This window comes from Tauraco erythrolophus, chromosome 6 (genome assembly GCF_009769465.1).
Source record: "Tauraco erythrolophus isolate bTauEry1 chromosome 6, bTauEry1.pri, whole genome shotgun sequence".
Lineage (NCBI taxonomy): Eukaryota > Metazoa > Chordata > Aves > Musophagiformes > Musophagidae > Tauraco > Tauraco erythrolophus.
The window spans coordinates 6,123,197-6,133,950 of record NC_141470.1 but is presented as its reverse complement, the minus strand read 5'-3'; the positions used below and the strand labels follow the sequence as shown (position 1 = coordinate 6,133,950).

At 53.3% G+C, this 10,754-nt stretch overlaps 1 protein-coding gene across 1 annotated transcript in view; it reads left to right on the top strand.

Moving 5' to 3' along the window:
- The first annotated feature begins 5,606 nt into the window (after positions 1–5,606).
- Positions 5,607–10,754, top strand: part of RMDN3 (regulator of microtubule dynamics 3) — a 38,490-nt gene continuing 33,342 nt past the window's right edge. Inside the window, exons 1-4 of the mRNA XM_086612829.1 lie at positions 5,607–5,714; positions 8,758–8,815; positions 8,953–9,148; positions 9,783–9,929. Coding sequence (XP_086468955.1) covers positions 5,607–5,714; positions 8,758–8,815; positions 8,953–9,148; positions 9,783–9,929 — 509 coding nt within the window. The remainder of the gene's footprint in view (positions 5,715–8,757; positions 8,816–8,952; positions 9,149–9,782; positions 9,930–10,754) is intronic.

Below are 10,754 nucleotides of genomic sequence, written 5' to 3'. Positions count from 1 at the left end.
TTATCTGGAACCACGGGGGTTTAAGTCCCTTCAAAATTTGCGGAGAAGCTCATTTCCAGCCTGGGCCGGCCATGCCACGTCCCTCCTGCGTGACCTGGGGCCAGTTTCTCTTTGCTGCCCCGAGTTACTGATTAACTCAGTGGGGAGCAAGGGAGAAAATTAACATTTCTGCTCGCTGGGCTAAAGGAAGTGGTCTGACAAAGGCAAACCTTGCAAACCGTTATTATTAACATTATTATTAGCATGTTTGTTGGGTTTGGCACGACAAAAGAAAATAACCAATGGAGGTTGACGGTATCATCTTCCCCAAATGTGCCCCAAATATCCCGACATATTCATTTCAAGCCGTACGTGGGATACTTCACCCCACGGGTTAAACATCAGCTCATTTAGATCACTTCCACCCTAGGGAGGGTCTTCCCAAAATCCCCGCTGCCAGAACAGTGCCAATATTTACTTGTAACTCCTATTATCCTGTGTAAACCTGTGTTTGCCTTCCAGTGTGACAAATTAACACGTTATTGCCTCCGTTGCCCAACTAATGAAAAGGAAATGCTTCCCCCTGCGGATTTCACCCGGCTGGGATTGATTTCGACAGGACTTCCACAATCCATAACCCCTTTGGACCTCGACCGGGCAGCCTCCTGCAAGCGTGGTCCCGCGGTGACCGTCCCGCCGGCCGCAGAACATAATGCAGGTACAAAATCCAGACCCTTCGGTCCATCCACAAATTAAAGAAAAATAGCCAGGGCTGTGCCACATGGCAGCCTGCCCGGCTCTCGCCCTCGCTGGTCGATCTGGCACACACACCACTCCTCCTTGGAGGGGAAAAAAAAAAAAAAAAAAGAAAAAAGGAAAACAGAGCGTTTCAGTATTGAATTTCCTGTTGAGATACCGAAATCTGGGAGACAGCCCGAGCACTCGGCCCTGCAGTGGCGTGAGAGCCAGCTGTAAAATTCAGTTCAGTGTATCTCAGCGGTACCATCCATCATCCGAAAGCGACTGGTTTCCCGTTGGCACTGGCTCCGGCCAGTCTGCTCACAGCCCTCGTCCGAAGTGGAGAGAAACAGGGGCCACTGGGAGCTGCCGGTGTTGAATCTCTCCCAATAATTCAGCTAAAATAAAGCAAAAGATTCTTTGGCTCTGCCAGAAATCGTCACCCCATCACTCACGCTTACGAGAAGCGAGTGGCACGCGAAGAGCTTTGTTTTAACCCTTCTGAGGGCAGTGGCTTTTTCTAATTAACACCCTCTTCTTTCCGCAGCGCCCAATTAAATTTCCTGCCCGGAATATGACTAATTGGATGGCGGGCAGCACCTTAGGACGAGCAGCACCCCCTGAACCTCAGGGGTGCGTTTGCTTCTTGAAGGTCAATTGGGCTGTGGCGGACGAGCAGGCGACTGGTCGCCGTGTCTGACTGCGAGGAGAGATCCCCACGAGGGATTCCTAACGTTAGGAATGTTATTGCTTGTTGTCTGAGGCTGCTGCTGAGAATCTCTGCGCTCGGGATGCGGAAAGAGCAGAATATGTTCAATGCAGCTCTTCAGCCAGCAATGAACACGCTGCAGAGGGTGTTAAAGGAATCGCTGGTTTTCCTTTCCCTGTTCCAGAAAAAGACATCTCTAGTTTCACTAATCCTGGCTGAAGCAATTCCTGACAAACCACAGGTTTGGGGGATCGCACCAGAAGGGTAACCCCCCCCCGTGCTCACTGCATTTCCTGCAGAACAGAGTGATCCAAACCCAAAAGGCTCAGGCTGATTCTTTGGCCATTCCCGTCTCCGTCACCTTATGCAGAGTCTATTTCCACCTAAAATTCCGCAATCTCAACCCAAGAACCAGCAGCTCCTTGCATCCCCTGTACTACGAGGAGTCCCAGGAATGGTTTGTTTGCTAAAAAACCACAATTTTCCACTCCCACTATGTCCCTCAGCAGCTTTGGGCTTTCCTGAAGACCTGTATTTGTACATTCATTCCCTACTCCTGGAAGCTGTCAAACCCTTGGCCAGCCGAGAGGGAGGTTTGGGCCATTCCCTGTTTTTTACTGCGGTCCTGTCGCACGGCAGCATCCGTCGGGGCACGTTCCCAGTCCCAGCGCTCACCGGCTGATGGGCCCAGCCACCCGGGAGCACCTCCGCTCGGGGGATGAGCAGCCCTCGCCCCATGGAAAGGGTGGATGTTCCAGGAATATCGTGCTTAATGACGACTTGGTGCGTGTTTGTTTCACCCAGAGCCCCACCACGTTCCAGTGCCGCACGAGGTGGGTCTGATGGTGGATGCTGGGATGTACGAGGGTTTCAGACCAGAGCCGACATCATTCTGGGGCCAGCCCCATCCTTTTCCCCCGCCCCAGTTTCAGCCGCTCCCCCCTACAGCCCCAGCACGACGAATTCCCCGTGAAACGGGCAGGGGGGCTCTTCCCGCGTCGCCCCCAGTCCCTGCTGGTGGCACTGGGGTTTAACGACACCGGGAAAACCACCAGCACAATGTGGGGGTTCGTTTGGGGTCAGAGAGATGGTAACGGGGCACCAGATCCCAGGGGGGGTTCGGATCCACCGGCGCGCGGCCGTTCTAGCTGCTAGGAAAGAGTTAAAGAGCAAAGCGCCCGTCCTGCCCGGAAATTATTTCCGCCCAAATCCTTGGCTTTATGACTCCCGTCGGAGCGCTCCGCGGCGCCTCAGATACCATCTTTAATATCCGCGGGAGCCGGAGCGCGCCGTACCCGCGCGGGGAAATCCAGCCCGGACCTCTGCGCCCGCGTCCGCTGTGCCGCCGCGGCTGTGCCACCGGCTGCCGCTGGCTATATGGCTGACACCTATATCTACAGCTATAGGGGGGGGTGTTCGGGCAGGTATAGGTGCAGGTGTGGGTGTAACTAAGTGCAGGTGCAGATGTAGGTGCACATGCAGTGTAGGTTAAGGAGTAGGTGCAGGTATAGGTGCAGATGTAGGTGCAGATATAGGTGCACGTGCAGTGTAGGTTAAGGTGTAGGTGCAGATATAGGTGCAGATATAGATGCACATGCAGTGCAGGTGCACGTGAAGATATAGGTGCAGATACAGGTGCACGTGCAGTGTAGGTTAAGGCGTAGGTGCAGATATAGGTGCAGATCTAGGTGCACGTGCAGTGTAGGTTAAGGTATAGGTGCAGATATAGGTGCACATGCAGTGTAGGTTAAGGTGTAGGTGCAGATATAGGTGCAGATATAGGTGCAGATATAGGTGCACGTGCAGTGTAGGTTAAGGTGTAGGTGCAGATGTAGGTGCAGATACAGGTGCAGATATAGGTGCAGATATAGGTGCAGATATAGGTGCACATGCAGTGTAGGTTAAGGTGTAGGTGCAGATATAGGTGCAGATATAGGTGCAGATATAGGTGCACGTGCAGTGTAGGTTAAGGTGTAGGTGCAGATGTAGGTGCAGATACAGGTGCAGATATAGGTGCAGACATAGGTGCAGATATATGTGCATGTGCAGTGTAGGTTAAGGTGTAGGTGCAGATATAGGTGCAGATATAGGTGCACGTGCAGATGTAGGTTAAGGTGTAGGTACAGATATAGGTGCAGATATAGGTGCAGATATATGTGCATGTGCAGTGTAGGTTAAGGTGTAGGTGCAGATATAGGTGCAGATGTAGGTGCATGTGTGGTGTAGGTGTAAGTAGGTGCAGGTGTAGATATAGGTGCACATGCGGTGCAGGTGCAGATATAGGTGCACGTGCAGTGCAGGTGCAGGTGCAGATATAGGTGCAGATATAGGTGCACGTGCAGTGTAGGTTAAGGTGTAGGTGCAGATGTAGGTGCAGATACAGGTGCAGATATAGGTGCAGATATAGGTGCAGATATAGGTGCACATGCAGTGTAGGTTAAGGTGTAGGTGCAGATATAGGTGCAGATATAGGTGCAGATATAGGTGCACGTGCAGTGTAGGTTAAGGTGTAGGTGCAGATGTAGGTGCAGATACAGGTGCAGATATAGGTGCAGACATAGGTGCAGATATATGTGCATGTGCAGTGTAGGTTAAGGTGTAGGTGCAGATATAGGTGCAGATATAGGTGCACGTGCAGATGTAGGTTAAGGTGTAGGTACAGATATAGGTGCAGATATAGGTGCAGATATATGTGCATGTGCAGTGTAGGTTAAGGTGTAGGTGCAGATATAGGTGCAGATGTAGGTGCATGTGTGGTGTAGGTGTAAGTAGGTGCAGGTGTAGATATAGGTGCACATGCGGTGCAGGTGCAGATATAGGTGCACGTGCAGTGCAGGTGCAGGTGCAGATATAGGTGCAGATATAGGTGCACGTGCAGTGTAGGTTAAGGTGTAGGTGCAGATGTAGGTGCAGATACAGGTGCAGATATAGGTGCAGACATAGGTGCAGATATATGTGCATGTGCAGTGTAGGTTAAGGCGTAGCTGCAGATATAGGTGCACGTGCCGATGTAGGTTCACGTGCAGATGTAGGTGCAGATATAGGTGCACGTGTGGTGTAGGTTAAGGTGTAGGTGCAGATATAGGTGCAGATATAGGTGCAGATATAGGTGCACGTGCAGTGTAGGTTAAGGTGTAGGTGCAGATGTAGGTGCAGATACAGGTGCAGATATAGGTGCAGATATAGGTGCACATGCAGTGCAGGTGCACGTGCAGATATAGGTGCAGATATAGGTGCACGTGCAGTGTAGGTTAAGGTGTAGGTGCAGATACAGGTGCAGATATAGGTGCACGTGCAGTGCAGGTGCACATGCAGATATAGGTGCAGATATATGTGCATGTGCAGTGTAGGTTAAGGTGTAGGTGCAGATATAGGTGCAGATACAGGTGCAGATATAGGTGCAGATGTAGGTGCACGTGTGGTGTAGGTGTAAGTAGGTGCAGGTGTAGATATAGGTGCACATGCGGTGCAGGTGCAGGTGCAGATATAGGTGCAGATATAGGTGCACGTGCAGTGTAGGTTAAGGTGTAGGTGCAGATATAGGTGCAGATGTAGGTGCACGTGTGGTGTAGGTGTAAGTAGGTGCAGGTGTAGATATAGGTGCACATGCGGTGCAGGTGCAGATATAGGTGCAGATATAGGTGCACGTGCAGTGTAGGTTAAGGTGTAGGTGCAGATGTAGGTGCAGATACAGGTGCAGATATAGGTGCAGACATAGGTGCAGATATATGTGCATGTGCAGTGTAGGTTAAGGTGTAGGTGCAGATATAGGTGCAGATATAGGTGCACGTGCAGATGTAGGTTAAGGTGTAGGTACAGATATAGGTGCAGATATAGGTGCACGTGCAGTGTAGGTTAAGGTGTAGGTGCAGATATAGGCGCACATGTAGGTGCAGATGTAGGTGCACGTGCAGTGTCGGTGCACGTGCGGACACAGGTGCACGCGCAGTGCCGGCGTAACGAGGCGCGGGTGTAACGAACCCACCAGGCGCAGGCGCGCCGCGCGCGCCGCCGCGGGTATAAACCGGCGGCCCCGCGCGCGCCGCCCCGCTACCGTCCCGCCTCGCCCTCGCCCTCGCGTCGCGCACCGATGACGCCGCTGCGCGCCATAGGCCGCCTGGCGCCGCGCGTCACCCTGGCGCGCCGCCCCGAGCGGACGGCGGCCCGCGGGGCTCCGGCCATGGCGCGGGCCGGGCCCGGCGGCGGGCGGCTGGGGCTGGGGCTGGCGCTGGGCGCGGCGGCGGCGGGGGGCGCCGGCCTGGGGCTGCTCTGGGCGCTGTGGCGGCGGCGGCGGGCCAGCGGCGCGGAGGAGGAGGCGGCGGCGGCGGCAGCAGAGCGGCTGCGGAGCCGGGGTAGGCGGGCGGTGCTGGGGCGGGCAGCGAGGCGGGGGGCGGTGCCCTCTTTCCTTTCCTTCCCCCCCCCTTTTCCTTTCCTTTCCTTCCCCCCCCCCTTCCTTTCCTTCCCCCCCCCCTTTCCTTTCCTTTCCTTTCCTTCCCCCCCCCTTTTCCTTTCCTTTCCTTCCCCCCCCCTCCTTTCGTTCCCTTCCCCCCCCAGTTCCTTTCCTTTCCGTCCCCCCCCCCTTTCCTTTCCTTTCCTTCCCCCCCCCTTTCCTTTCCTTTCCTTCCCCCCCCCTTTCCTTTCCTTTCCTTCCCCCCCCCTTTCCTTTCCTTTCCTTCCCCCCCCCTTTCCTTTCCTTTCCTTCCCCCCCCCCTTTCCTTTCCTTTCCTTCCCCCCCCCCCCTTTCCTTTCCTTTCCTCCCCCCCCCCTGTTCCTTTCCTTTACTTCCCCCCCCCCCTTTCCTTTCCTTTCCTTCCCCCCCCCCTTTCCTTTCCTTTCCTTCCCCCCCCCTTTTCCTTTCCTTCCTTCCCCCCTTTCTTTCCTTTCCTTCCCCCCCCTTTTCCTTTCCTTTCCTTTCCTTCCCCCCCCTTTTCCTTTCCTTTCCTTCCCCCCCCTTTTCCTTTCCTTTCCTTCCCCCCCCTTTTCCTTTCCTTTCCTTCCCCCCCCTTTTCCTTTCCTTTCCTTCCCCCCCCCTTTTCCTTTCCTTTCCTTCCCCCCCCCTTTTCCTTTCCTTTCCTTCCCCCCCCTTTTCCTTTCCTTTCCTTCCCCCCCCCCCTTTCCTTTCCTTTCCTTCCCCCCCCTTTTCCTTTCCTTTCCTTCCCCCCCCTTTTCCTTTCCTTTCCTTCCCCCCCCTTTCCTTTCCTTTCCTTCCCCCCCCTTTTCCTTTCCTTTCCTTCCCCCCCCTTTTCCTTTCCTTTCCTTCCCCCCCCCTTTTCCTTTCCTTTCCTTCCCCCCCCTTTTCCTTTCCTTTCCTTCCCCCCCTTTTCCTTCCTTTCCTTCCCCCCCCTTTCCTTTCCTTTCCTTCCCCCCCCTTTTCCTTTCCTTCCTTCCCCCCCCTTTTCCTTTCCTTTCCTTCCCCCCCCTTTTCCTTTCCTTTCCTTCCCCCCCCTTTTCCTTTCCTTTCCTTCCCCCCCTTTGCCTTTCCTTTCCTTCCCCCCCTTTTCCTTTCCTTTCCTTCCCCCCCTTTTCCTTTCCTTTCCGTCCCCCCCTTTTCCTTTCCTTTCCTTCCCCCCCCTTTTCCTTTCCTTTCCTTCCCCCCCCTTTTCCTTTCCTTTCCTTCCCCCCCCTTTTCCTTTCCTTTCCTTCCCCCCCTTTTCTTTCCTTTCCTTCCCCCCCCCCCTTTTCCTTTCCTTCCTTCCCCCCCCTTTTCCTTTCCTTTCCTTTCCTTCCCCCCCTTTTCCTTTCCTTTCCTTCCCCCCCCTTTTCCTTTCCTTTCCTTCCCCCCCCTTTTCCTTTCCTTTCCTTCCCCCCCCTTTGCCTTTCCTTTCCTTTCCCCCCCCTTTTTCCTTTCCTTTCCTTCCCCCCCCCTTTTCCTTTCCTTTCGTTCCCCCACCCCTTTTCGTTTACTTTCCTGCCCCCCCCCTTTCCTTTCCTTTCCTTCCCCCCCCCTTTTCCTTTCCTTTCCTTCCCCCCCCCTTTTCCTTTCCTTTCCTTCCCCCCCTTTTCCTTTCCTTTCCTTCCCCCCCCTTTTCCTTTCCTTTCCTTCCCCCCCCTTTTCCTTTCTTTCCTTCCCCCCCCCTTTTCCTTTCCTTTCCTTCCCCCCCCTTTGCCTTTCCTTTCCTTCCCCCCCCTTTTCCTTTCCTTTCCTTCCCCCCCCTTTGCCTTTCCTTTCCTTCCCCCCCCTTTGCCTTTCCTTTCCTTCCCCCCCCTTTGCCTTTCCTTTCCTTCCCCCCCCTTTGCCTTTCCTTCCTTCCCCCCCCTTTGCCTTTCCTTTCCTTCCCCCCCCCTTTGCCTTTCCTTTCCTTCCCCCCCCTTTGCCTTTCCTTTCCTTCCCCCCCCTTTGCCTTTCCTTTCCTTCCCCCCCCTTTGCCTTTCCTTTCCTTCCCCCCCCCTTTGCCTTTCCTTTCCTTCCCCCCCCTTTGCCTTTCCTTTCCTTCCCCCCCCCCCTGTTCCTTCCCTTCCCCCCCCTTTACCTTTCCTTCCCCCCCCCTTTGCCTGTCGTCCCCCCCCCTTTTCCTTTCCTTCCCCCCCCCTTTTCCTTTCCTTCCCCCCCCTTTTCCTTTCCTTCACACCCCCCATTTCCTTTCTGTCCCCCCCCCTTTACCTTTCCTTCTCAACCCTTTTCATTTCCTTCACCGCCCTTTTCCTTTCATTCACCCCCCCTTTTCCTTTCCTTCCCCCCCCCTTTTCCTTTCCTTCCCCCCCCTTTTCCTTTCCTTCCCCCCCCCTTTTCCTTTCCTTCCCCCCCTTTTCCTTTCCTTTCCTTCCCCCCCCCCTTTTCCTTTCCTTTCCTTCCCCCCCCCTTTCCTTTCCTTTCCTTCCCCCCCCCCTTTTCCTTTCGCTTCCTTCCCCCCCCTTTTCCTTTCCTTTCTTCCCCCCCCCCTTTTTCCTTCCGTTCCTTCCCCCCCCTTTTCCTTTCCTTTCCTTCCCCCCCCTTTTCCTTTCCTTTCCTTCCCCCCCCCTTTTCCTTTCCTTTCCTTCCCCCCCCCCTTTTCCTTTCCTTTCCTTCCCCCCCCCCCCTTTTCCTTTCCTTTCCTTCCCCCCCCCTTTTCCTTCCTTTCCTTCCCCCCCCCCCTTTTCCTGTTCCTTTCCTTCCCCCCCCCCTTTTCCTTTCCTTTCCTTCCCCCCCCCCCTTTTCCTTTCCTTTCCTTCCCCCCCCCCCCTTTCCCTTGCATTTCCTTCCCCCCCCTTTTCCTTTCCTTTCCTTCCCCCCCCCCATTTTCCTTTCCTTTCCTCGGATTTTGCTCTTTTTAAAAAAAAAACTGTGAGGGGAATCTTGTAGAAGTGTAGTTTAAAGAGCTTTTTTTACCCCTAATTGCCATTGCACACTGAAGCGTGGCTCGGTGCTGGTGTCAGAGAAGGGAGAACTGCCTGAAGAACCTGAAACCTCAGGTCCGGTCAGGCAGCAATCCCCGAGAGCAAGCCTCATGTTCTCTGTCTTCTGAAAGCAGGGTCCTTCTGACGTTTCCTCTGGGAAATCCTTTCCCATTCCCATCTAATGAGCTGCTTCTGCTCTGGTTCCCTTCAAGCCGTGCCCGGAGCGCTGGTTCCTGTAGAGGCCGACGATGCCGTGACGTGCCCACCTCTCCTCGCGCAGGCCGGGCAGGTGGATCTGCTGGAGCGGCTCGACTTTGTGCTGCGGAACATTTCGGAGCTGAGGAAAGAAGTGGAGGAGCTGCGGAACAGCCTGCAGCACTTAGCTGCAGAAATCGTTGGTGAAGTCAGGTACCCACCCTGCCCCTCTCTCTCTTTTCCTGCTGCTGGGCACATTTCCTCCGCCACATGGTAAACCAGCCGTGGTCAGGGATGTTGAATTTGACAGCCCAAAGTGGGGAAAAATGTCTTTATTTCCCTCGGCATTACGTCTTGACCTCCGGTGAGGTTAACATAGAAGAAACTGGATGTTTAGCCAGGATTTGTTTTCTGGAATACCAAGTGCTGACACGTGCTCGTGTTCTAGACTGGGAAGGTTGGTGGTTCTGTGGATGTTTCTCGTAGCTGCTGGTTTCTCTCTGATTGCTGCCAGCTGTAGAAAACTCTTGATACAGAATAAAAGGTCCATATTCTGCGGGATGCTTCAGGATTCCTTTGCTCGTTGAGGGAATGAGGAGTGCATGTGGATGTGACACCCCTTTCTGTGTGGGTTGCACGTATGGATTGTGTACGGAGCAAGTCTGGTCAGGCTGCTTTAGCTGCAGAATACAATGTTTATCATGAGGCAGTGGGATGTTTGCATAAGCAAGAGCCAGTCACCTGGGAATTCTGTGGGAATAGAAGTGCTAGAGAGGAGAAGGGAAGTGAAATAGTAGACGTTTCACTATCAAATATTTGCTTGTTTCTCTTTTTGCTCTCCTCAAAGGTGCCATCTGGAAGAAACCCAGAAAGTAACTCGCCGGAGGCGGTTCCCGTTTCCCAGAGAAAGAAGTGATTCCACAGGCTCCAGTTCAATTTATTTTACAGCCGGCTCCGGAGCAGCCAACACGGATGATGGAGAAAGTGAAGGAGGGTAAGCAGAGCACCCGGTTAGAAAAGCTTTTATGGGCTTTGCTGCCCAGTTACGTGCATCCAAGTGGTTTATAACAGAAGGGAAGGATTTATTTTTTCCCCTACTAGGTGTTGGTGATCCCGTTTTCACTTGCTTTCATTACAGTAAGTCTTCTGCTGCCAGGGCCAGTCTGAGAGAAGTGCAGTGATTCTGACTTTTAGAGAAAGGAGGGGGGGGGAAAAAAAGCTTTTGAGTTGTTTTTTTAAGCAATAATTTGCTTAGGCAACCTTGCAGGAAGAAAGGAAGTAGAAGTCCAGCCTGAGACTTGAGTAAGATAGTTTACACATAAAATTTCCTTACAATATGTCTTAGAATGTCTGGGAAACTTGAGAAAGTTGCAAATATATTCCAGTTAACTAAAATGTCTTTGACTAGGGTATTTCTTGCGGATTTTTCTCAGGGTGTCAGGCTGATCAGTTTTGTTGCTTGAATTCTTGTAGCTTAAAAAGAGGCGAAAACTACAGTGTAGTTTAAGAACGACGGTGAAAATGACAATATGGATGTGAGTATTGTGATATTAGACAGAAAACGAGGTCTGCTGCGTGTGGCTGCCGCCTTTCCGATGAAACCCTTCTCTTCTGTGCCTAAATCTGACAAATTCTGTAGCTTTTGAGGTGTGTAGGTGTGTTGTAGAAGGTGCAGCACTGTACTTTTCCCAGGGCAGCTGAAGTGCAGTGTGTTTAAGGAGAAGCTGATTGTGGCACCGAGAGCAGGGCAGGCAGAAGCTGGCCATGGCACACTGGTCGCAGCTGAGCAGTCAGCTGGTGCAAACAGGGTGCCAGTGCA